Source organism: Acomys minous (assembly GCF_964271855.1).
Source record: "Acomys minous genome assembly, chromosome: 8".
NCBI classification, from domain to species: Eukaryota; Metazoa; Chordata; class Mammalia; order Rodentia; family Muridae; genus Acomys; species Acomys minous.
Genome location: NC_140489.1, coordinates 31,550,523 through 31,576,898, shown reverse-complemented (window position 1 = coordinate 31,576,898; position 26,376 = coordinate 31,550,523). Strand labels below are relative to the sequence as shown.

At 45.4% G+C, this 26,376-nt stretch overlaps 1 protein-coding gene across 17 annotated transcripts in view; it reads left to right on the top strand.

Moving 5' to 3' along the window:
* The window catches only part of TTLL5 (tubulin tyrosine ligase like 5), a 238,117-nt gene that overhangs the window by 110,958 nt on the left and 100,783 nt on the right, over positions 1-26,376 (top strand). For all 17 annotated transcript variants that reach the window (XM_084791597.1, XM_084791586.1, XM_084791585.1 and 14 more), the window contains one exon: positions 16,813-16,967. In XM_084791597.1, the coding sequence (XP_084647723.1) occupies positions 16,813-16,967 (155 nt within the window). The remainder of the gene's footprint in view (positions 1-16,812; positions 16,968-26,376) is intronic.

Genomic DNA, 26,376 nt, shown 5'->3' with positions numbered 1-26,376 from the left:
TCTTTAAGAAAAAGAGAGAGGGATGACTTTTTAACCCCTGAGAAATCCTTGCCAAGGTCAGGGGTCATCTTATACTCTGGGTGCTTACCTGCAGCTTGCTTCAGATGTCCAGTGCATATAGGTGTGTGGGGGCGGTTGCTGTGGCTGATTCCTCACTCTGTGCGCAGTGTGCAGGGAGTATGAATAGCAGGGAGGAGCAAACTAGACACACCTTCCTGTACCTTGAAGAGGAGAACGTGAGTGTGGATTGGCTCTCCACCGGAATCCACACCGCTCATTCGACTTGGAGGGTGCATCTTCAGACAGATTATGGAGCACACCTTAAAGGGGCAGTGTAGCCTGGCACTGGCTGCCAGTTGGCTGCTGGCATTTAATAAAGTGCTTGGCTGTCTGTGCCCTGTCTGCAAATAGACACATGCCTGAGTCTGCTGCATAGGGTGTGCATTGCAGAAAGGTAGTCTTATATGGCAAGTATATTCCAAATGCTATATTTTAACTGGAAAAAGTTGGGGGTTGTCTTATATGCTGGAAAATACATGTTTCTTTTTCTTTTCTTTTTGAGACAGAATTTCTCTGTATAACAAGGCCTGGCTGTCCTGGACTCACTTTGTAAACCGGGCTGGCCTCAAATTCACAGAAATCCCCCTGCCTCTGCCTCCTGAGTGTTGGGATTAAAGGCATATGCCATCATGCCAGGCCCCTTACTATTTATTTATTGTTGTAGATTTAATAATTGTATTGCATTATCATCACTAACTTCTTCTTTGTGCATTCCTTATCTTCATTTCTTTATTTCTTGAGTTGCATGCCCAATTTCTTTTTATCCATTCTGTATTAAAGGCTATGAATTTTCCTCTGAGCATTGGCTTAGTTATATCCCATAAACTCTATTATTTAATTGTTTTATGGCCAAGGAGTTAAGAGACATTCCATTGAACAAAGAAAGCAGATTTTAAATTATTTGTACCATATTGAAGAGTTGTACAAAATTAAATTTTAGGCATTTTTGAGAGAACATTTTAACTTTATCTTTAATTTTGACTACTTATCCAGTTAAAAGTAGTCAGTGGCATTTTTTAGAAAAGTTTGATTTTTGTCATGCTTATTTATTTAAAACACTTTATCCAAGCCCTTAAGAGCATTCCTGGCTTTGGTGGTAAACCACTGATAATGTGACATCGTGCTGACTGAGAAATAACTGAGTACTGTGAGAGCGACAGCCACCCAAACATGATACTAACAACCACGCGCACCAGACTGTTTCCTTGGGGCATAGCATAACTGCCAAAAGGGTACCTCCGCTTGTCAGTGAGAGCAGAAACAGCCCAAAGCAGCCTTCTTGGAGGTACTCATTTTCAACTGCGTTGTAAGAAGGGCACAGTCAGCTTCTAGGATCCCTGGTCTGCATGTCTGGGACAACAGATTGAGTGGTGTGTTGGACTTAGGGAGTCTGCCCTGGGCACTTGGACTGAGGCTGGAGGGAAAGCCCAGCCGCTCAGGAGGCTGCAGAGAGCTTGGTTGCTCTAGTAGGTGACTGGAAACCCCTCAGACACACATGCTTGAGCGGAGAAGCGGGGGAGCTTCTTCCCTCTGTTTCCAAGTGAAAATTCTAAGGAATGGTAGACTTGACAGAAGTGATTCTTAACCTCACAATTGTGTAAAAAGCTTTGAGGAACTTAGGATTTATATTAGGGCCTGCATTTTTAAGGAATTTATATAGCTAAAAGCAGAAGCTAATTTCTCTGAATCTCCTTTGATCATTTTTGCTATGATGCTGCCTCATTTACATTCTAGAACACATAAGAATAGCAGCCATTATCCACCTAGGCAATGGCCTATGTGCCATATATGTGTGCTCACAGTAAGAGAGGTGTACAGTACATTCTAATGTACACCTTAGAAAACAAGCAGGTCGGATTAGACCTTTCCCTTGGCATGCAAGAGGCTGGCCATCATCTGGGATGATGTGTGTGCTCCTGAAAGCTGTGATGGGGAACATCTGCACCTGAAAGCTGTAAGGGGAGGGGTCCTGGGGGGCTGGCATAGGGCTTCAGCTTAGGTGTGAGATCTCACTAGCTCTGTCTCAGTCAGGGATGCGAGGGAGGGCAGAGCAGCATAGACAGGGCCGTTTTTGGTTCTTGCTGTTAGTGCACAGTGTGTGAAGGAGCCCAGCCTGCGGTGAGGAGCGGGAGGCAGGGCATTAGAGGAGCGCTGGCCCTCTCCGGCCAGCAAGTTTGAGATTTCAGGACCTAGCTATCATTAGGAGCAGCTCCAGTTCTCCCAGCCTGGGAATTTAATCAAAGGGATACCAGCAGACCACCCAGGCAGGGCCCCACCACGAACCCGTGTGCTGTGTCAGTCTGCTCCCTAGCCAGCCGTGCAGCAACGTGGCCAGGCCTCCTGAAATATGCTGACAGGCACAGAAGAGGGAGGAGACGCTCTGTGCTCTTGAGATTTTTCATTTTGATGGGGAGCGGAACAGAAAACCTTTCGGTTTCTTTCAGTTCATTGCTCTTTACTCTGAGATGCTCTAGCCTAACCCTGCAGACAGATGTCTCAGGGGTATAGAATACTGGCTTCACGGCAGTTAGGCCTTCACTCCTCCTCTGTGTACAGAAGAATTCTCTATCATCCCTTCTGTTTCAGTAGCTACTAGAAAGATCCACAGTAGACCTTGACTCAATTTCAGAAGTTCCCGTTGGAGAGTGACATTAAGAGTCAGCACTGACTGCTTGACTAGGGTGCCGACATCCTCCCTACACATTACAGGACTTGGCTCCAGAAGCTTCCTTTTCACTTCTGAGCTCATCTGAACATACGGACTGCTGTGCTTAGGCTCTGGTCTTGTGACTGTCCACTGTTTCCTTTGACTCTGTAGTCTGTGTTGGTAGAAAATGGACTTTTCAGACCATATATGTTCCCTGATACTGTTTCTAGAAAGACAACAAGGTAGATAGGAAAAACACTAGTTCTAAAGTCAGTAGAACTAGGAAGTTACTTGCCCTGTCTGGCCTTGATTACCTCATCTTAAAAAAAAGAAAAAAAGGAAAAAGCGGGGCCAGAGGTGGAAGTTAAGTCACCACCGCTTGCTGTAGATACCATGCACTACATTCTGACCCAGGCCCTAGAGGACCTGTGCTGTGTCTGGCTCTCTCTGAAGACTAGCTTTCATGTACCAGAAGGCACCATGCAAACTGCCAAAGGAGGAAAGTGGCCAGCAGTCCTGCCCAGCTAGGATGCCTGTAAACGACAACAACCACCAGCATGGCACAATAATTTCAAGGGTTCGGCAGTGGCGAGCGTACTTTGGCAGTAGCCAACAGCTCTCTAATTGGACTTAAGACCTACTTTACAAGAGGGAAATGATGCTTGAAACAGGAAGCGTAGCCCCCTACAGGGCTAGTGAAGGCATAGATCTCAGAGGGGAGGCTGTAACTGTCACTTTCCTAAACCAGCATGATCCCTCGCTCCATTCTAAATATTTGTCCTCAGTCCTCACTGCTCATCAAGGAAGCTTCTCTGCAGCAGGCAGAGGGCATTACAGACACCACAGCCCAACCTAATGCAGAGCTGTGGAGCCCAGTCCCCGCTGCTGCGTCTCCACCACTCCTCCTGTCCTGAGGCTCAGGGATCATGGCGGAAGTGGGGGAAAAGCCCAGACTGTAAGAGCCAGAGAAACGGGGCGTTTGTTGTTTTGTTTTGTCACGTGGAAGTATCATAAGCTACACCCATGAAGTCTTCCATTATGGCTTCCTAAACGTGAGCTGAACAAGGGCGACACCAGTAGACGTGCTGAGGTGGAAGGGGGAAAGCTCATGTGTCCTCAGCTCTACGCAAAGAACTACAGATGACCAAGATGCTGCAGTAGTTCTGAGTGAAGACTGTGAGGTGGCCAAGGGCTCTGTCCCCTTCCTGTTGTTGCTATCATCCTGGGAACCTTTGCTTAGGGGTATTAGTCCCCCTATACACACAGGATCATTGGTAGCTCTGTGGATTCTCCCCAGTATATGCATCTTAACGATGACCCTCTGTGCTGAGGGTGAGGTCCAGATAGCCAACTGCCTGCTGGACATTTCCCCTTAGCTGTCTTGCCAGATACTGGAACATGTCTCCAAGGCACGCAGACAGACTCCTCCATGCAGCGTATATGAAAACTGTTAGGTCTTCCTGTCATCTCTGCGTTTGTGGCATCGACACCCCAGAAACCTGAGCATGGAAGCCTGGCTTCTCAGCACCTCCGTCTCCTTTCCCTCTGCACCAAGTCCTCTTCATTCTGACTCCAGTGTCTCTGCTCCATATCTTGTCTATTTAACTTACATCAACGGTTCTGCAGAAGGCCTTCATTTATCTCTCAAACGGACAGCCACAGGAACCTCTTAAACAACCTCCTGGCAGTGCCCTCCAGCCTATCCTCATCTTTAAAGACCCCTTGTTATGTTAAATCACATGTCTGATCCTAGTATTCTCTGCTCAGAAACCCAAACTAGTGATGCTACCCATGGCCTTGTTGAGAGTCTGGCTCCAGCAGACTGGTACACAGGAGTCTGCATTGCTCAGCTAGGATTTCTGCTACTCTGTGCCTTAGTTTACACCGTATTCTTGGGAGAAATGATTCCTAGTCACGAGGTATGGTCTGTATGTACATCTATCGAGGGGCTGCATAGACGCCACTTCACTCATTCATTGTAATCTGATTCCCTCTTCCATATTTTGTACTGTTTCCTTTAACCGATGCTAATCTCCTTAAGTTTTGGTGTCCCATGATGCCTCAGGCCTGACTCAGGCATTGTTCCATTGTACAACTGGCCCTCTGTATCAGTTTGTTCTCTGGGGTCAGTATAATAAATTCCGAAAAGACAGCATCTGTTCTGAACATGGACAGACCTTTTCCCATGATCGTTCTTCCCTAGACAATGAAGGATAACAAGGTTTTCTGTGGCCTTTGCTCATATCAGTAATCTATCTATAGGTGTTTCTATGAGAGGATATACAGGAGCTATAGTCAAATATAAGTATATTTTATATAAGAAACTTGATCATTTACGGATTTTTATATCTTCAAGAGGCCATACAATCCATACTTTAAGGAGACTGAGGAACAACTATATTCAATAAATGTGCTTACTCTATTATGTTGTTGTTATTCTTGTTCTTGTTGTTATTATTATATTATTATTACTATTACACAGTGTTGTAGATTGAATGTAGGGTCTTGTGAGTGCTAGTCAAGAACTCCACGGCTGATCCATATCCCCAGTCCTTAAATGTTCTCATTCACTGTACTGTGAGGTTTTTAAAGATTAGACCATACAGTTTTCAAACCCACCTCCACCCCAGTGTTCTCTAAAGTATGTATCCTGGACATAGTTTCTGATAAATAAAAGAAGAGCACCTGCCACCGCAGCCAGAGTCTGTCTGTTGTGCCTCTCCTTCAGCCCTTCTCTAGCCACTCTTTAAAGCAGGTGGATGATAGTCATTTTGCATCTCTTGCCTGTTTGACTGTAAACCACATAATGGCAGTTCTTTCTAACCCATCACTTAGTGCAGGGCCATGTACTTTCTAGATACCATTGCTTGCTAAAGGGAAAAGAATTTCTCTTCTTTGCGTTATTGTTTTTTGTGTTGTTTTTTAACACTAACACTATTGTTCTTCCATTCTTTTTCATTGATGCTAGCATACTTGCCCTGCACACCAAAGCAGCCAACATTAATCCCATTCCTACTTGGTTCTAGGCAGTATGTTAACAATAGTTTGTGTGTATTATCTCTTCCATTCTAGGAGTGAGGAAAGTGCTTTTTCCTTTTTTTTTTTTTTTTTTTTTAACTCATGAAGATGAAGAAATGGGAGCTAGTAGGACAAGTAATTCTGTTAAGGTCACACACTGGAAAGTCACTTTTCCAGGACTCAAACTCTCTATGACTGTTTTTTATCTTAGTGGTCTCTGCCCCTTTTTTTAATCAGAATGTAGTCGGTTTTTCCTCAGACTCAGATAACTGAGCGTCACATCAGCCTGCTGTGCCACAACTACAGAACTGTCAGTACACCTCTGAGCCTGCAGAGACACCAGAAACGAACACCTCTGCTGCCATGATTACAAGCACTCCCCTCCCTGGTGCAGGTTTTGAAGCATACACTCGGTCAAGATGATTGGCTCTTTATTGAATTAGGCCCTTATCAGGTTATTTTGTGAGATGGTCAGTGCTTCCCTTTTAGTGGAGGAAGAGAGAGAATCCAGCCTTGGTAATCCCTTGCCAATGTGTACACATGGCTAGCAGTGGTCCCCACCAACTCACGAAAACAGAATACATACGTTGGAAACGTTACAAAGAGAGTTGTCCGTTTTCTCAGGTTGGCTTCCCGAGAGGTCTTAATCCAGAACTCTCACTGTTGTTTGGCACTACGCGTTTATAAGGATGTTATGTAGCTGATGAAGTTCTAGAGAGGGAGGCGGCTGCCAGGAACCTTCAGCACTAACAGAATTCCTTGCTCTTCCCAGCCCCTTTTAGAATATGATTAACACTGCGGCCCTTATCTCCTGGTGATTGGAATATAAACTTGCGGTTCATTTTATCAGCATCCAAGAATTAAAAAAGGAATTTAAACTTCCTTAAAACATGTGTTTATTGCTTATTGTAGCCAGTGGTTTAACAAATACTCACGAAGTGCCTTTGGAGGCGTGTTCAGAGAGTAACTGCTTAAGGATGACTCTTGGACTCAAGGACATCCTTGAAATATATGTTCTGCACTCTTCTCCACCGTAAGCAGCTTGCAGGATGTGTATGCCTACCTCTCTGTGTCCTCCTCCTGGAACTAGTCTGGAGCAGGTATGATATGCCCTATTCAAGGGTCGCCTTTTATTCTAGGGACACACAAGGCACCACATTGCCCTACTCTAGATCACGCAGATCTCCTCAGCTGGGAGAGGAACATTTCCATAGCTCTGATGCGTCTGCCTCTGCACACAGCAGAGGGCATCATTCTCCAGTGGCGCTGGTGTGCTTCTGATGACAGCGCGAATGCAGCACTAGACAAACCCATGTTCCTTTCAGTCCACATGATCTCTTTGAGAATCAAATGAAACATAGAAACCTGTATTCAGTTCCAAAGTGTTCACAGATATCCCATACTGGCTCCCTCTTGGTGTCCATGGACACAGGGTCTCCAAGTTTAGAGCTCTTGAACGCTTTGAGGGAGTATGTCACTGTCATTACCTCATTGCTGCATACACGCATGAAGAGTTAGTTCAGTAGGACTGGACTCTGCATTAAAGTGTCATCTCCAAAGAAGCAGGATTACTTTCACCAGCCTTCCTCCATGTCAAAATAATGGCAAGCCCAGACAAAGTAGGTACCTGGTAAGTGTTTGTAAGCTAATGAGAAGTCGTTTTGTGTAACATCCCTCTTCATCTTGTTAGACAAGAAATCTAAGGCTTTGAGGGGCATGCTATGGTAAGGTTGACTGGTGATAGGCATGCCACACCTGAATGCTGTGCTGCCGCTACTCATGAGTCAAGCTGCCTCTAAGGAAATGTTTGTTGTTGAATTTCCATCTCCATCTCGATAAATCCTAAGATACATGAAGTTTGCAAACAGCCTTGTAGACCCAAGGTTAGTTACCAAGAATCGTGAATGTTTTGCTGGCCCTTTGCAGTCTCATTTGCCCAAGAAGGCAGGCAGTATAGTCATTATGCAGAGAGGGAACAGAAATCTGTCTATCAAAGCTGTTATTTCACCCATCTGAGAACTTTGCCTGAGGCTTCTGCATCAGGCAGACATCATCTCTAAAGTTCTGGAAGGCACCATCCAGAGCAACACTTAACTCTCCCTCTAGTCACCTGCTCATTCTGTTTCCCTTGATTCTGAAGCAATCTCTCCTTTGTGGTCTATGCAGAAAGAGGTAATGTGCAACCTCTAATTTCCTTGCTAGCCTTCTAGTGACATTTGCTACTCCGTTCCTTATTGGTGAAACTGGCTGCTGACTAGCGTGGGGGGTGGGGGTGGGTACAGAGACACAGACGGACAGACCCCGGGGCTTTGCTGGATGTCTTTGGTTGAAGCTCACTTCATTTACTGTCCAGATGACCTTCTGTATCTGAAGGCTCCATAGCCACAGACTTAAAATGTTTATCAAGTGTCTGTGCTGAGTATGTACAGACATTGTTTCATTGTCACTGTTTCCTAGACAATAAGGTAGCAGCCATTTATACTTCATGTGTGTGGTTCTGTAGAAGGATATAGGAGGATGTGTACAAGCTGTGTTCAGATAGTACATTTATATGAGGAGGAGGAGGAGGAGGACTCATCTGGTCGGTCAGTCCTCTGACCCCAGCCCCACACGGCTTTTTGTAAGGGACTTGGCCGTGCTCCAGCTTCGGTATCTAGGGGCTGTGGAACCCATCCTCCCCAGTTACCAAGAGAAGGTGAGTGCTCCAGGCATGTAGTGGAGGGTAAAATGTAGTCCTTGTCCTTAAGTGGCTTGTAATTTCTGAGGTAAAGCAGGAAAATAAATTTGCACTTAATAACATAAGTGTGGCATGAAGCTTCTCGAGCCTTACACTGAGCTCCTGAGGCAGGGTGATGATGGCAGTGATCTTCTATAGCTGAGGGAGGGCCTTTGGGAGAAATAAATTTACCTTTGAATATTAAGTGTAGTAGGGTAAAGATAAAGCATGCAGGATTTCTGATTCTCTCTTGGCAGGTTGGGTCTAGTCACAACTTCTCTTGTTATAAGTGTGTCTGTTTACTGGTTATGTTTTTCCCCAAGCAGCAAGATAAACCATGGTCTTGTGCTGACAAAGTTAGACTTGAGGCCTGCTTTACACAGATGTCAGCATGATCTGCGGTAGGACTCAGCTATCACAGTGTAGGCAAACCATTCATGATAGAAGTGCCTACTGTAAGTGGAGAGTGCTCTGTCTTCAAGGCTTCACAGTTTGTAGAACATGGATGCATAAGCACAGATGCTCCTCTGTGGTCTATCTGGAGAGGACTTGAGAAGTCACATTAAACACTGTTTATCTGTTAGCTTGTACTGTCTTCTCGAATATTTACCAAGATCCTTACTGTTTCTATGTATCAGTGTTTGGACTTAGCTTTCCACGATAAAGCTGTTAGTCTTGTGAATCCTATGAACTGATCCATAGTCAGTGATGCTTGGAATGCAGCCTTCCCACCTTGAGGTTCAGGAGATGTCCAGAGAGGGCATTTCAGGAAAATCTTTCTGTTAGTTACTGTAAGACTCCAGTGACTCACTAGCTGTGGTGACTACAGCAAAGCAATATATCAGCCAGCATCTTTGCCTACAAGGCTGAAGCCCAAGGGGACATCCTCTAGCTCATCTCCTGTGTACCTTCCCTACCTGCTCTACAGACATACATGCACTTTTGAAAATTTTCATCTTCATATTACAGACCCAATTCCAAGGCCTGCCTTGGTGCAAAGGACAAAGGACTTATCAATAGGCCATCTTTGCAGGCAATCTTTTTTGTTTTTTTGTTATTTTGAGACAGGATTTCTCAGTGTAATAGCCCTGAATGTCCTGGAACTCTCTTTATAGACTAGGCTGGCCTTGAACTCACAGAGATCCACCTGCCTCTGCCTCCTGAGTGCTGGGATTAAAGGAGTGCACCACCATACCTGGCAGGCTTTAGGCTATAATCCCTCTTATTTAACTACTGTAACTGTCTACTAACTATTAATCCTTTTCAACTCATACCAGAAAACAGCTCTTGGTTTGCCTGCCCTCACCACGGTCCTCATACAGCATGGCTTGGCCAGGGCTCCCAGAAGTTTCCTTTTGTCTCTAGAGCAAGGGTAGATCCTTCCCAAGTTACTGTCCATCTCTGCCTGTCTTCCATCACTCTGCCCTTCACCAAGTCAAGTGTCTGTGTCTCAGACATTTCTTCCTACTTGCCCTTTGGTCTCTGTGTCTTTTCCTCTTTTGGGGCATTTGTTTTATTTGGGTTTTGGAGTTCTCAAATACTCTCTGTCCTGTGTGGCTTGAGGGCAAAGCAGAGAGCAGGATTCTTGTTGTACCTCCCACTCTCCCCATGGCCTTGCATCTGGTGGATGATACAGTGATTCTTTGTTGAATTTCATTCGAGGTGTAAAGTTCTTTAGTGCATGTAGGATGGCGTGTATTTCAGCCAGGGAGATGTAGTTAGGTCTGTCCCCAGGCAGCCCCTTTGCAGGTCGTAAGGGTGTGCTCTGAGTGAGTGGTTGGGGTTATTTTCTGGGAATCCATCAGGGCACTTCCATGGTATTTTAATTACAGTCCTGGCATCAGCACTACCTTTAGCAAACAGCAGTAACAAGCAGTAACACTTGGGCGGGCCAGGCACCGGAAATTGGCCGCCTCCTCTGTTTCTCCTGCCCCCTTTCCAATCCATCACCTGTATTTATTCCTGCTATAATTTAAACACCTGTCTAGATGGAATGCATGCAATGTGTCCTTGCCCCACACATTCAGATATTTGCTCACCTGCCTTATTCGGAAGGCTGCCTCTAAAATAAATAATGTTTGGGTACTAAAAGGAAAAATGCTCTGAGGTCACCATGGTAGTGGACATGAGGCAGGGAATGGGGGCAGAACGTCTGGATTAGCTGTTTCAAGAGTGGGAACTGAGGAGGAGGGAAGGAGCGAGGGAGAAACATCTGCCAAGCAGGCCCCAAGGCTTAGATGGAGGTAAGATCTGGTGGCCAGATTTCCCATAGGCAATTACTCACTTAGCTAACCAGCCAGAGGAAGACGGGGATGGAGGCATAGGTAATAAGCTGATGGGTTTTTTGGTTTAAATACTGTTTTTTAATAATGGCAGCATGACAAGTAGTCTTGGACTTTTCTGAAGTTTGTTCTCGAATGTTTTATATGAGTTTGAATAGTCAACATACTCCAAAGTTGAGCATCTAAACACCACCAAGAAATAGTGAAACCTGAATGTCCCTCCTGGAGTTATTTTTTCTTCCTTCTTGTCCCCTTGTTTTATGTCTTGCTCCCTCCAAGGCACTTCTACTGTCCACATCCAAGTCCGCTTAGCTTTTGGGGGAGAGGAAGCAGTATGTGTTCCCCTTTCCTGTTCTCGCCTTTCGTTTTTTACCATCTCTGAAGAGTGATTTTTCAGACTTAGAGGGCAAGTCCTGTGGATCCTGTTAAATGCGGGCTTGGTTTGCTGGGGCCAGGCTGGGTTCTCCATTGGAACGGGCGCCCAGAAATGCAGATGTTGCTAGTCTACAAACTAAAACCATGAGAAGTGAGGCCCAGAGGTACAAATGCTGACACATGGTTCAAGTCACAATATTGAGAGATTTTGCCTCAGAAGTCTAGAAATGGAATTTAAGGAGCACACTTTAGCAATTATTTTACCTCTCAACCTCAGTTTCTCCATCTGTCTTTAAGAATAAATTAGTGTAGTGGGGCGTAGTAGCACATGCCTATAATTCCAGCGCTTAGAGAGGCAGAGGCAGGTGGATCTCTGTGAGTTCAAAGCCAGCCTGGTTTCCTAAGCGAGGCTAGGACAGCCAGGGCTACACAGAGAAGCCCTGTCTCAAAAAAACCAAAACAAAACAAAAGAATAAATTAGTTCACACATAGTGTGCTGAACACAATGCCTACAAGGAGCTGTTGATTAAATTCAGCCATTGTTAGGTATCTATGAGTCCATCGTGATTGCTGATACTTAGTGAGAGCTGAAAAATGATAAAATTGTACCTATGGTAGGACGTCCCAAAATGCAAATGCAGACACACAAGGCTCTTCTTAGACCGCTGTGCTAACTTTGTACAGAAAGTTACTGGACTGAAGAAATGGCTCAGTGATTAAGAGCACTGGTTCCTGGTGCAGAAGGCCTGCGTTCAGTTCCCAACGTCCAAGCAGTGGCCCATAACCATCTGTAACTCCAGTTCCAGCTGAGCCAATACCTTCCTCTGACTTCCATGGACATGTGATTCACATACATACACACAAGCAAAATGTTCAAGCACATAAAAAAAGAATCATTTTTAAAAGATGTATTCATCATCAATTGGGCATGTTCTGTTTTTATAATTTATTTTTCATTTTTTAAATGGGTATGGGTGTTTTGCCTTTCTATATGTCTGTGAGCCATGTGTGTGCAGTGCTCACAGAATCCAGAAGAGGGCCTTGGGTCCCCTTGGATTGGACTTGTTGTGAGACACCGTATAGGTGCTGGGAATCCAATCCCGGGCGACTGGAAGAACAGCCAGTGCCCTTAGTTGCTGGGCCATCCTCTCTCTAACATGAGCATGTTCTTTGACTCACAGTTTATATCAATAAAAGTGGCTTTTAAATTGCCCTGTCTCTCTTCTACACTCACTTGTGGCCAATGCCATAAACCTAAGCATCGGTGAGTCCAGGATTAGTAGCATGCATTAGCCCAGGGAAGCCAACTGGTCCAATGATATGACCTCTGCTTTAACAAAAAGGACAAGTCGGGCGGTAGTGGTGCACACCTTTAATCCCAGCACTCGGGAGGCAGAGACAGGTGGATCCTTGTGAGATTGAGGTCAGCCTGGTCTACAATACAAGTCCAGGACAACCAAGGCTACATAGAGAAACTCTGTCTCGAAAAACAAAACAAAACAGACAAGTATTGCTATATTTTTGTGCACCTTAGCTAGGGCCAACCTTTGAAAAAATTCCTTAGCAACGGGATGTTTATTATGGCTACATATCCCCTTTACACAGTGCTACTTCTCACTTTCTCATCTAGTTGGAGCTAGGGAAATGTAGGTGGACAGAGAAGCAGAGGCAATGTACTGACACCCATAGTAATCAACCCAGTGTCTGGGACCTCACTGGCCTGTGCACTCACCCAGGGCCAGGAGATTTACTTTTTTTTTTTTTTTTTTTTTTTTTTAGCAAAACCAAAGTAGTACTAGGGCCAAAAATGGATGCTTGGGTCCATAGTAGTTCAAGGACTTCTTCTTCCCATTATGGAAAAGACTAAGAGGCTAGAAGAAGATAGTTTGTGTGTAGTAATTTATTATTATAGATATATTTTTAATCTACAGATGGTCAAGACAGAAGGGAAGTGCTGGCCAGTAATTAGCCACTAGCTAGTTTCATTTTAAAATTCAAGTTTAAAATCTAGGGTCTCAGCCACACCAGCAACATTTCAGGTACACAATAGCCATATATATTAGTGGCTACTCCACGGGACAGTACAGATTATCAGTTCATCAGCAGGAAGCATTCTGGTAGATACTGTTCTTTAGAGCAGAGCTAGAAAATAAGAATGACCTACAAATTGCCCCCCCCCCTTCTTAAGCTGTATCAAATCATCCCATTATAGTGTGATTAAGATGCAAATTATGTGTCTTCATAAAGAATGTGAGTCTTTTAGAAAAGGAAGATCAGTTCATTGATTGACAATGTAAGTTCTTGAAAGACAAATTTCAGAGGCAAGGAGTGAGAGCCGGAGCTGTGGTGCACAGGTTAAGTGACTTCTAGGCAAAACAAGGGTGAGAACATAGTGAACGTGAGGGCCAGGTTGTTTGGTAGGGATGGGCTTGTAAGAAACAGCTGTGCGGTTGTCTGTCCTTGTCTTCTCATCTAAGCACTAGTCACTTGCGGACTCTCTAAACATGTTAACAGTGCTCTCCTCTTATGTATAAAGAAACCACAGTGGCTGCCAGTTCCTGGTTCATACACAAAGTAAAGCCTGGATATTGAGGGAGCCAACACCCCACCAGCTGCTCACGCCACCTTTTACTCTACTTGGGACAAAATAAAACTAACTGAGCTTGTTTTTTTCTGTCTTACTTCTTAAAAGTCTCTGAGGACGAGTAAGGGTGGGAAATGAGGCTTAAAGGAAAGCCGGAAGAGCTGTTGTTGCTTTCTTGATGTCAGCACTTGAGGTCTGATGGCGTTAAGTGATTTCCAATGGCTAAGAGTACGTAGAGTTGTTTTCCTACATCCAGGTTAGAACTTGAGTTTGGAAACTAGAGCCCAGGGTCTGTGGCTGTTGCCTGGCTTCGGGTAAAGCGCTGCAGTAGGCTTTCAGAGCCTGGGCTTTCTTCATCTGGGAAGTAGTGTCTTCCCCCAGTGAGTAACGAGTAAAGAGCAAGCGAACTGTAACCTCCTGGCCCTACTCAGATGTTAAGCTGTGTTGCCTGGGAGAGCACGCTGCGTGCACTGGAGTCCTGCACTCTTGTCTCACCTTGGCCTTGCTGTTGAGCTCTTGTAGGCCTTTGTCTCCTCTTTGGTAAAATAGGAGCATTTCCAAGGGTGGGATGAGATAATGCCAGGATGGCAGTACATGGCACACAGACAGTACTCCATAGGCAGGTATTTGCTGTGGGGGTATAAACACTGCTGTTTGAATTAGGGGCTGGCGGGCCAAGGAACAGACTATCAAATCTATCAAATCATCCTCTCCTCTCCTGTGTATGCTCTGTTCTACAAACAGCACATTTTAATCTGTTGTTTAGCCACTATAAACTATTAAGACCCCTTTGTTACGATTTGGTACAACTTCTTTTAAAGCGCCTATGCCTGTGGGTTTGTAGCTGCAGAGACCAGCAGAAAGCACTGGAGACCGTGAAGCTGCAGGTCGTTTTTTGCCCCCAGACATGGGAGTTAAGCCCTGAACCCTGGTTCTCTAGAAGAGCAGTGAGTGCTCTTAGCCAGAACCAGTTTTTCAGTACAACTCTTACTTACCACAATGCCCTTTCTCAAATTGTGGTATTTCTACAGCCTACAAGCTCATGTTCAGTTAATTTAAAATGCCTGGTGCTTAACAGAGCAGACAGGAGTGGAGTCAGTGTGAGTTAGGAATATATTCTCCAGTCCTGCTAGAGCCAGTGTCACTGTCCCAGAATCTGACCCTTGCTACCTGTGTGAAGTAGTACAGAGAGACTAGGGTCCAGAGGAGAGGCACTCCGTACCTGCAGTACCCAACAGAACCTGCCGTGTGCTCCTTCCGGCTGTCCCTGGGGCCTGCAGACAGCAGAGCAGAAGTGGCAAGTCAGGCTTGGCCCCTGAGGCCTCTTCTAAAGCCTGGCCCACCCTGGAGAACCAAGCCCTAGGGCCTCATGCCTCACAGTCGCCAGAGACTGCCCCCAACCCATGGAAAATGGCTTTCTGTCCAAGAAAAGTAGTTTGACTCATTCGTGAGAAGACACTGGCCTGGGCTGTTCTCACTTACGGACTTTTATAACTAGGCTGGAAACACCACACTGTTGCTAAAAATGACTTTCCTTTTTTTCATGATTTCAGATCATTTTAAAATTTAGAATTCTTTCATTTCATTTCATTTCATAAATATCAAGGTTATTTAGATACTTGGGGTGTTTTAAAGGAGAGCATTTCCCGTTAGTTTGCGTCTCTTCCCTGATGACCTAAGACACTGTTGTGGCAGTTTGCGCACAAAGGCTGTGCTCTCAGCACTGGGTCTCCCCTGTCACCTTCTCTGCACACCCTCCTCTGAAGTGCATCCCTTCCCTTCCTCTCATCAGCTGTCACCGCTCAGGTCTTACACTGAGTACCTTGCTACTGCACTCATACTAACAACTTTGAAAAAAATGCTGTGGCTCCTTAAATAATAAAGAAATATGGAGAATACCCAGAAGCATGAGAAAAAAATGATGTCACAGTGCTCAAGTAGATGCTATGTATTCTGGATCTTTCTCTCTAGCTTTTGAGAAGTTTACCCACAATGTTTAATTCTGATTAAGGAGATTTACACTGTGACTTTTATTAGCATGTTTTTTTCCTTATCATCATGTTCCTAGATCAAGTGTTTCTGAAAGCAAAGTTAATGAATAAACAGTATTCACCTATGTGGATAGCGCAGCCTGTAACCATCTTGTTACTGTTTATGCCTTCCTCCTATTTCACTGTTAAAGACAATGCTTGCTTTTAAGGACGTGTTTTCTGTAGTGTGTGGTATGAAGCTGACTAGGTCCAGTCACTGAACCTAGTTATCTGCTGCCCTAGGTATCTCAATGCAATCCTCCCCCTTTCCTGCTGTGCAGAATGAGATTAGGATCGTCACTGCGCTGACTACCGGACTCTGAATTTGCATGACGTGTGTGTAATGGACTCATTTGTACAAAGCATGGCTCTTCCTTGATGCTAATTAATACTAGCTGCTGTTCTAATGGTCGCTGCCATTAGTCACTGCAGCATTCTTTGAATTGGTCTAGAAGTATACATCAGAGTGTACAGTATTCTAGTCAGTATACCTGAGTGACTGCTAAATTGATTTCTAGAAATATTCTCTCAACTTGCAGTCACACTAGTAATATGAGCACTTTTCTAATATGTAGCCTTTTTACTATATAGCAACGTGATGTGTTTATCTTACAATTTCTTTGCAATTTACATTTTTAAAGAAATATTTTTCACTTACAGGTAAAAACAGCTAGTTTTAAATGTTCAATTGGCCAATTACATTCCATCTTTGTAAATTATTTATGAACATTAGTATCCATGTTAATGGACTGTCCAGGTATCATTTTTTGCTATTATTATTATCTATAACTAAAGCTTCCAGAGCATTTAGAACTTTCAGATGAGAAAAGAAGGCTGTCTAGTTTGAGCATTGCCTGGCTTAGGCCAGTGTCACCCAGAGAGTAGGGGCCTAATGAGCGCTTGGTAGGACTCTGACACTGCCTGCTCCCTGCCTCTGCTCTCTGCACAGAAGCCGGTCTGTGCTCTGTGCTGTTGTCGAAGCCACAGCTTTCAGCCCAGATGAGTCAGCATCTCACAGAGGCTGATTGCTCCCATATGTTTCTCATGATACTTTTCTAAAGCTCTGTAAAACCAAGTTCTTTCCATCCTCTCATTTCTAGGTGACAAACCTGAATTTGGCCAGCAGTGTCATAAACAGAAGCAGTGCGTCAACCCCCCCTACCCTTCGACCTGTCATCAGTCCTAGTGGCCCGACGTGGTCTTTACAGTCAGACCTCCACGCTCCCGAGAACCACTGCAGCCCCCCTGGAAGCAGGTGAGTGAAGGGCCTGGGGCTGGCATTTGGGATACACAGGGCTGGCCTGCCTGTGACTGCGGCCCAAGCCACAGAGAACTCTGAGTGGAGTCTAGAGCTTTCGCCCGTCCACATCTTCTAATACCGAGCCAAAAGGCCCGGTTTCGTTTGTAAGGTTATTTTCATGAAAAGTAAATGAAAAGGAAATTTCTGGTAGTTAGGAAAATCGCTACGTTTGCCCTCGCTTCTGTGAATGTCTGGGCTTTGCCTTCTGCTTCTTCCTTACACCCACACTGCATTGTGCTTTGCATACTCTGGACTCATGCTTTGGAAGGGCATTTGCTTCTTATGTTTTTGAAAGCCAGGTTACATAATTGAGTGCCCACAGCTTCCTCCAATAATGTTGATTTGAGGAGTGAAAAGGTTTTTCCTTTATGTTGAAAAGAAGTGGTAGGGGATAAAATCCAAATAATTCTGGACATAACGCAAGTTCTTAATTAAAAAAAGAAAGTACTGTATTGAATGGTCTCTATTTGAACAATCCTTGTATAAAATATATATATATAAAATAGGTTCCCAAATAAAAAACACCCGGTTTTCAGTTTTCAAGTATGACAGCATCCTAAAAGACAATGAAGGAGTCTTGGAAGTAAAACCTCAACCTGACACAGAAGATGCCTGGGGGCTCTGCTTGCCTCAGAGGCCTGACCACCTGATCTCAATCCGCAGACCCTCTGTGGAAGGAAAGCCATAACTGAATATTGTCTCCTGGTCTCAACATGGGTGTTGTGGCATGTGCACACACACACACACAGACACCCAGAATAATAATTAAATGTTTTTGTTATTTTGTTTTGTGTTTTCCCCGTTTTACTGGCTTTTTTCATACAATATATTTTGATCATATTCTGTCCCCTCCCTCAAGTCCTCCCAGACCACCATCCCCCCGACCTCTCTACTCAGCCAACTTCAAGTTGTTTTGTTTTGGAGACAAGGTCTCTCTGTGTCGCCCCGGCTGGCCTAGAACTCACAGAGATCCACCTGCCTCTGCTCCCTGAGTGCTGGGATTAAAGACGTGAACCACCACCACAGTTATCTTAATAAAGTTTTGAAAAGAACACTATTGGGACAGTGATGATATTTGTCTTAACACTGTTCCAAGTACTGTTGTCTGTCTGGAATTCCCTGAATGAGAGAGCAGCCTAGTACACTTTCTTTAGTGGCTGTTGAGTGGATTCAGCAGCAGCAGTCCTTAGAGTGACACATTCTCACCGTGGGGATCCTCTTCCCGCAAAAGGAAGCTTACCCCACCCCATGCCAGTGGCCCCAGCTGCCACCTCTTGTGTGCTCTTGCTGGAAGCTTGAGCAGAAAGACCAAAGACCTGCAGCGGGAGGAACTACCTAACTGCTGAAGTGTCTGTTGGTGTCAGAATTAGTACTTTTTTTTTTTCCAGAATTAGTGCTTGAGGAGCTAATTTGGGAACTAGAAACCATGCCCAGGAAGTGACATAAACATAAGCACATTACATCATGCCCTGGAATAGTGTCTCTTATTCCCATAGTGATTGTGGTTGGGATCAAAAGAACCAGCTCAGTTGAGGGTTAGAAGAACTAGAGACGAACAGCCAGGCCTGCAGCACTGAGACCTGCACGTTCCACACAGCACCCCACCCCACCCCACCCCCCAGCTGGAGAAGGCTGTTGTCTGATCCACAGTCTACAGAGTAACCACATTGCTGACATGAAAGTCGTAAAAAAGAAGCTGTTTATACTGAGCAGCTTCATTCACCTTGCAAATCTCTTCAAGTATTTGCATGACAAGGCAGAGCCAGGCCCATGGACCGTGTTTGCACAAAAGTCTCTGCATGGGTGACAGCAGCAGGTGCTTTCCTACTACAAACTAGATGTCAGAGTACACACTGAGCTAGTTTTTAGTACTTTGCATATTTGGGGGGAGAGGGCTTTAATAAATTTCCAGCTGGCTGTAAAGCTTTCTCTTGGTGTAGTACTTGTTAGAAATAAGAGGAAAGATGGTGGGGTGTGTCAAGTCAGGGCCAAGACCTGGTTTCCTTTGACTTTCTCCCAGCCAGACTGTGAGCCCTGCCGTGAGCTAGCATACTATGTGTCTCGGTGTGTCTGCAGCCAGAGTGCAGCCCCCATGTGGTCCCTGGCTTTCCATCTTGACTTCATTGTCTACAACAGCGCTACTTGCTTCTGTTTAAGCATAAAGGCCCATTGCCAGGTTCGAGTTCAGTTCAAGGAGCCCTGGGAAATCTTCTGTGGCTCCCAGGTAACCTCTGTGTGCTAGGACAGCTGGGGGAGCAACTTGGGCATTCCAGTTCCACGTGGAATTCCAGGAGCAGTAACCCAAACACAGTGCTAAATGAAGTCTGAGATCCCAGCCGGAGGCATTCTACACAGGCCTGAGTGCTGATTTCCGCGTTCACGTGGTAAGTCACTGTGAGGAGGGTAGTTCTGGATATTGACTTAGTCTCTTGTTCCTCCTTTGTACTAAGAAGTGACTAAGTTTAATGACCATGGGAGTCCAGCTTAGAGATGTGAGTTTTATTACTGGTTTGACACCAAGAGACCCTTAGCTATCCATTGAATCTTTTTATAGGGTGAACCTACTTACATATACACTGGTCTGTTTTGAGAGCTTTTGGATTGCCTTTGATCTCCTCGGTGGTGGGGGCTGACTAAATAAAAGGTACTCTCACTAGTTTCTGTGATAGCAGCAGTAGATTCCAGGCCGATAGTCTGCTAATTCAGTCAACTAGGCTGCCCCACAAAGCTAGGATGTAAAGAGACTCCGGCGCTGGCTTACTTTCCTCAGCAGTCGGAGAATTAGGAGACTTGGTAGCCACAGGAATGAAGACGTGGTGATTCACAAGAACTCACAGATAGTGTTACTCGTCATTTCCCCGTGTTGCTATTGTTCTCCGTTTTATGGATCACACAAGTTTTCACCAGACAACCTTATTCTTCCCTCGCTGTTGGAAACTGCTCCAAATGTAGCCTCAGGGCTGTCGTCTCCCATTGGGTCAAAGTGAGCTCAGCCCAGTGCCTCAAATCCCCTGGTTCCTTCGGTCTGTCTGGAGTCCCTGCTCAGGCTTTGTTGTGGGAGAGGAAGGCAAAGAGCCACAGCTTGCCCAGACAGTCTGAGACCTGGCCATGCAGCTTGCAGTTCCCTAGACACTCTGGAGTTGGACTTGGCCCGCCATTCCTCTGTTGTTACTTTTCAGAGGTAATAAGTGAGATTAATTGCAGGCCATTCTCCAGGAGAGAGGCGTGTTAGGGCCAAATGCAGTCACATGTGTAGAAGCCTGAGGCATGCCTCAAGCAAGGCCAGTGTGGAATTACCCAGCAGGGACTCTGCTTGCAGGTACCACATGTTTATGACCTTTTCCTCAGGCCTTGCCTCTGCTCTCTAGATGCTGGTACCTAGCTGTTTTGGCTTCACCCCAGCTAGTGAGCAACATTGGGTTTTCCATTATCTGTTTTCTGGGCAGAGGGGAGCCGTTAGGGGCTGGGAGCCAGTGCACTAGTCTCTCTCCTCTTTCCTGCCAGCCTTCCCCAGAGCTGGACCACATCACCAGGGAGACATTCTAGGTGACGAGCGCCTGATAGGCTCAGGGTGCTTGTCTCTTTGTGAATCCTGGAGGGGTTACTATTAAGGCTTGGCTGCTGCTTGGAGTGATTTGGGAAGGACGAGGCCTCAGACAGCTTGGCAGGAACCTGAGGCCCTGTTTTTTCCAGACCAGCCCTTCCTTGTGGGTCGAGCTGTCAGGGAATCCCACGAATGTCTGGCTTCTGCCCCTTTGTGTGTTTTTCCAGCATTTGTCATTGAATTATTTTTATCCATCTCCGGCTTTTTCCGCTCACGCACACGCACACACACACACATCCTGGGGATTTGTCTGTTCCTCGATGTTAAAGTTAGAAGAGTTGACAGAAGAGTACAAGCAGAGCGTATGTCTACTTCTTTTGATAGCACTCTACATTGTCGGCATGGGATGCTCGGCTTGGCCAGCCCTAACGCTCAAGTAAGCGTCTGTATCTATGAGCTTTGCGTTCTAGAGAGTGGGGATTCTGGCAATCCAAGGCATTCTTTGTTACCCCTCCCCTCTGTCTTGTTACTCAATAACCAATCAGAAAGAGCCTGGTATCCTGCTGAGTATAATGTTTAGAACAAGTTTTTCAGAGATTCTGATTCCAGTTTAGCTAATATTTTTCTCCCTTTGTTTAAGTTACTTCCCCCAAATACTGTTGAAGAGTCAGGTCTTGACTTCACCCCTTTTTATTCTTGGTCAGTTGTCAGCAGCATTTGCTTTGTTCATTTCTTTTCATGGTACTTCCTGTGCCTTTTCTGTCAGGCATTGTGTGCTGGAGTAGAGCAGCTGGGGTAGAGCCTGATCTCCAGGCTATGTGGTCCATGTTGTCAGTAGAGGATTCACAGATAGGTAAGGATTAAAAATACATAATCCATGGTGTTTGATCACCAAGAAGTTGACATCGGGTATGAGGAGGGGATGGCTCTACACACCTGAAACAATTAGCAGTGCCAGACAGCACATAGCAGGCAACTGCATTTTATGGCATGGGCGGTCTGAAAGAGTATGAAGAACAGGTCAGACTTCAGTGCTCTGACACACTGTAGCTAGTGCCCTGAGGTGAGCTCATCACAAAAGGGCAAGTGTGCGCAATTGGGGCCATAGAGATGCAAAGTAGGTGGTTGCCAGGGGCATTTAGTGGATACAGAGTTTCAGTCTTGCAAGAAGAAAACGTAGGATCTTTCGAATAATGCAAATGTACTTAGCACTGCAGACTATACACAGAAAAATTAGGCAGGAAATATTAAGTGGTGCACTTTTTACTACACTTTTAAAACAACTACATGAAAAGCCTATGTAAAGATTTTAGAAAGAGGTCTATGTTCCACAGAAGCTGTTCAGTAACCAAAGCATGCCAGCTTAATGAAATTGGACCTGAAATCCCTGCAGGAAAGGTGTGTGGTAACCTAGGGAGAGAGCCTACCGTACGACAGACCTGGATTTGCTAAGTGAGTCTTTAGCCTTGGACAAGTTAGCTACACTTCCCACCATCCCCAACCTCTAAGTCAATCTCTCAATCTCTCTCTCTCTCCCTCTCTCCCTCTCTCTCTCTCTCTCTCTCTCTCTCTCTCTCTCTCTCTCTCTGTCTCTCTCTGTCTCTCTCTCTGTCTCTCTCTCTGTCTCTCTCTCTGTCTCTCTCTCTCTCTCTCTCTCTCTCTCTCTCTCTCTCTCTGTCTCTCTCTCTCTCTCTCTGGTGTGTGTGTGTGTGTGTGTGTGTGTGTGTGTGTGTGTGTGTGTGTAGAGGTTGAACCTATAGCCTTGTGCATGCTAGACAAGCGCTCTACCACTGAGCTATATCCTCATCCCTTCCTACCTTTTTAAAATGTGCATAATACCTGCCTTGTTAGTTGTTAAAGATTAAAGGGAGTTGTCCGTGACAGTAGGCAGCATTGTGTAGCGCCTCATTTAGGTATAGGGCACTGATAACTCTGAGTTGTGGGGGAGATACAGACAGACTGACTGAGAGACTAACTTAAAAGCGGATTGCTGGAGATAAGACACTGCAGCAGCACTTGGCCTTGCGCTGGACTAGATAGCACAGCCACTTCCCAGTGCAGCACCCGAGCCAGATTACCCAGAGGCAGTCTTCCAGAGGATGAGCAGTCTGGGATGGCAAGGAGAAACTGCCCTCAGTGACCACTGTTGAAGGGCAGCGACTGCGCAGCGCCCTTCCTCTCTGCTATCATCTGAATGTTGAAATTTCCACTGCAGCTCAGTGTTCCAGCCAGTAAACACTCATATTTTCCATCCATCCTGGGGGTCGAGCTTTGGGACAGCCTTTCTCTGGAGGAGTTTGGGGCTTATAATTTTGTACTTCATCCTGTTATATAAACAACAATCTTTAGCCAAAGAGCACAATCACAGAAAGAAACCACTTTGGGTGGTGGTGGGGGAGACTAACAAAACAGCTTTTTCTTGTCAGAGCTCTGCAGAAGTGGTATTTCACTACTTATTCTCTTTTCTGCTTTCCCACAAAACAAGCTTTACCTGACCTTCGTCCCCCTGAGAACTCCCACGGCCATTCTCCTGAGTCTGAGGCTTCCCACACAGGACTGCCAACAGTCTGCATCTCTCCCAGAAGCCCCTCCCTCTCCGCGCCCACTCAGCCCCAACAGAATCTCTCGGGATGGGAGTGTGCCCCAGGCAGCCCCAACCTGTCAGATCCTTCCACTCCTCATGTACCATGAGAGTAGGTTAAAGGATGTTGGTAAACCCAAAAAACTGTCCCTCATGATGGCTGGACATCATTCAGAGCAAGGGATATTTGGGGCTTTGGGGCCTGGTCTCTGAAGCTTCTCATCCACAAGTCAAAAATAAAATACAGATCGATGTGCCACCTTCACCATACCCAGAATAGTGAAGATAAACTACCTTCCAGTTTCACAGGGTGAACACACACACACACACACACGCACGCACGCACGCACGCACGCACACACACGCACATTGTTAGACACACAATCCTATCTTGTGTAACTTTACTTTGTAATATTTTAGCTATCTGAATTTGATGCTTATTTTTGTTTCTAGAGTCAAAAATAGCAGTTTCAGGTGTGATGCTGAATGAGACTGAGCAGAACTGAGAAAGTAAAGTCTTCCCTCAGCATCACTGAAAGAGAAGTTACAGGACCGCTGCACAGAGCAGAGCCTTACTGATAAATAGCGTCATTCTCAAAGTGGTCAGAGGACAGAATGTCATGCTGGCTGAACAAACTGGCCAGACCTTTCTGGAAAGCTGTGAACTGCATTTAGAAGGGTAGGTGGGAGTTGAGCCCACCTGACTGTGTGGGACCTATTAACCATCAGATAAATACGATTCTGTTCTCTCAGCTAAAGTTGACAGGTTGTCAAGGTGGCCTAGGGAACACTAGTCTATATTCATATTGGGTTTTTTGTTTTGTTGTTATTGTTTTTCATGTAAAATTCAAAGCAAGTGATTAAAAGGGGCACGTGGGGCCAGAGCGCTTTCAATACAGACAAGGTACTAGTGGGTGAGAAGCAAGGATTTCCATCCAGTCCCAGGCCATGACCAAAGTAAGTAGCTAAACAAGAAATTAACAGGAGAAAAATCAGAGACAAGTGCTGGCTTTGCCAGTGATGGGGCAGCTTGATAGTGCTGTGCTTCAGCACACAGGGCCCACCTCTCCAGGCTGTTTCTAATCTGCTTTATTTATTCTAAATATCTTTTCTGTGTTTATTAATACCTTGTTAATTTGTATAACTAAAATACACTTGCAGAAAAAATAGGCCTAATACACCACAGTCTGAAAAACAGAACTGATCTGGGTCTCTAAGGTCAACCCTCTCTGTGGCCCCAGCCTATCTTTCTAGTGTCAGTCCTTGTCACATTTAGCCCCAGCACTGAAATGCAGCAAAAATGAACCAGGTAGGTCCGGTGAGGTGGCGCTCACCTTTAATCTCAGCCCTCAGAAGACAGTGGCAGGTGGATATCTGTGAGTTCCAGGCCAGCCTGGTCTACAAAGCAGGTTCCAGGCCAGTCAGGGCTACACAGAGAAACTGTCTCAACAAACACACTGATAAAATAATAAAAATAAAGTAAAATCAAAACAAGTCAAGTATTTGGACTAGAGAGAAGGCCAAGTGTGTAAAGAGTCTACTGCTCTTACAGAGACCTGGGCTTCCTTTCTTAGCACCATGTCAGGCAGTGCACAACTTCCTGTTAGTCCAGCTTTAGGCCCCAGTCACCTAATGTCACCCACACACACCAACACTCAGATGCATGTACACTTAATTAAAAATAAAATAATTGAGTTTTGTTTAGTTTTGTTGTTGTTGTTGTTGTTGTTGCTTTGACAGGGTCTCACTGTGTAGATCAGGCTGGCCTGGAACTCACAGAAATCCACTTACCTCTGTCTCCTAGGTGCTGGAATCAAAGGTGTGCACTGCCATGTCTGGAGACAAAATAATTGTGTTCTTTTTATTTTTAAAAAATACTATATGAAATCTTCAGGATGTATTTGAAAGTATGGATGAAAACGGTTACTGTAGTTAATTTTTTTATTATGTTTTATTTACTGTGTGTGGACACGTGTGCTAGTGTAGAGGTCGTGGTTGGAAATGCTTGCTCTTACCTTTGCCCATCGAGGTTCCAGGGATCGACCTCCGGTGGGCAGGCGAGGCAGTGAGTGCCTTATGAGATGAGCCGTCCCATCTGCCCACTTCCTGTAGTGAGTAACGTTGCTGGGAGGAGATTTAAGTTACTCTCCCCATGTCAGAGTTACACGTATGGAAATGGCTCCACTCAGCCATTTCACAGTGCAGACTTTCTCTAGAGCATCACATGATGGCTCATCAATATATACAGGTTTTACCAATTGAAAGAATTGCTAAGCATAGTTCTTTTTAAGCAAAAATTAAGCCTAGTATATGTTTTGCATTTTCAGGTTGCCACCTGTATCACTCTAAAGTTCTTAGATTATTAGTTCCCTCTACTTTCGGTCATGATTTCACTGAAGGGTGAGTCGGCTCACTTCATAGCCTAGGGCCTATCAAAACAGAAGCAGCTCAGTTAACTTGCCTGCCCTATAGCTTTTCCTTTCCCTGACCTCCCAAGCAAACCTCGTGAGGCTTCTCCTCTCCCCCTTGCCCACTGGTCTCTTCTAAGACAAGTGGTTAAAGGAAGTTCTAACTTCTTCCCAAGGACTGGGATAGCACAGTGAGTGAGTTAGAAGGCTTGCAAACTTGCAGTTCCTACAGGGTGGTCATTGGAGCCCTTCCTGTCAGTGAACTGGGCGCTAGGGGGTAAAAACTTCTGGTTGGTCCCTTGAGCTTAGGAAATTCTCTCCCAGACCCCACATCTTAAGTCATTCGGTCCTGGTCTCCTTTTTATTTTATCATTATTCCATTTTGTTTGAGATGGGACTGGCCTAGTACCCCCAATAATCCTCTTGCTGCAGACCCCCTAGTGCTAGGATTCAGCTACCACACCAGGCCCTTTCTGTCAGTGCTTATTTGATTCCTTCTGGTTATCCAAAGTCAGAGGTGCCCTGCAAGCAAGAGGTCTTCTCCAGCCTGAGAGTTGGAGGCAGAGCATGGGAGATGGGGCTGGCCAGGTTTCTTGCTCTTGTCTCCCTTCTCACATTCAGTTCAACTTGCAGAAATCTCAAGAGCCATTTCTAACAGATACTTGAGAGTGGCCTGCCCTGTGTGTGCCCTTCATGCCCAGCCTCCCCATGCTCCTTGACCAGAAGTTGTAGCACGTGCTGGACTTGTGCCTCTGATTCCAGGTGCTTCTCTCCTTGTCCTTTGTGACTAAGCTTTCTGGCCACCCCTATTGGAGTGACTAATGTGGAAGG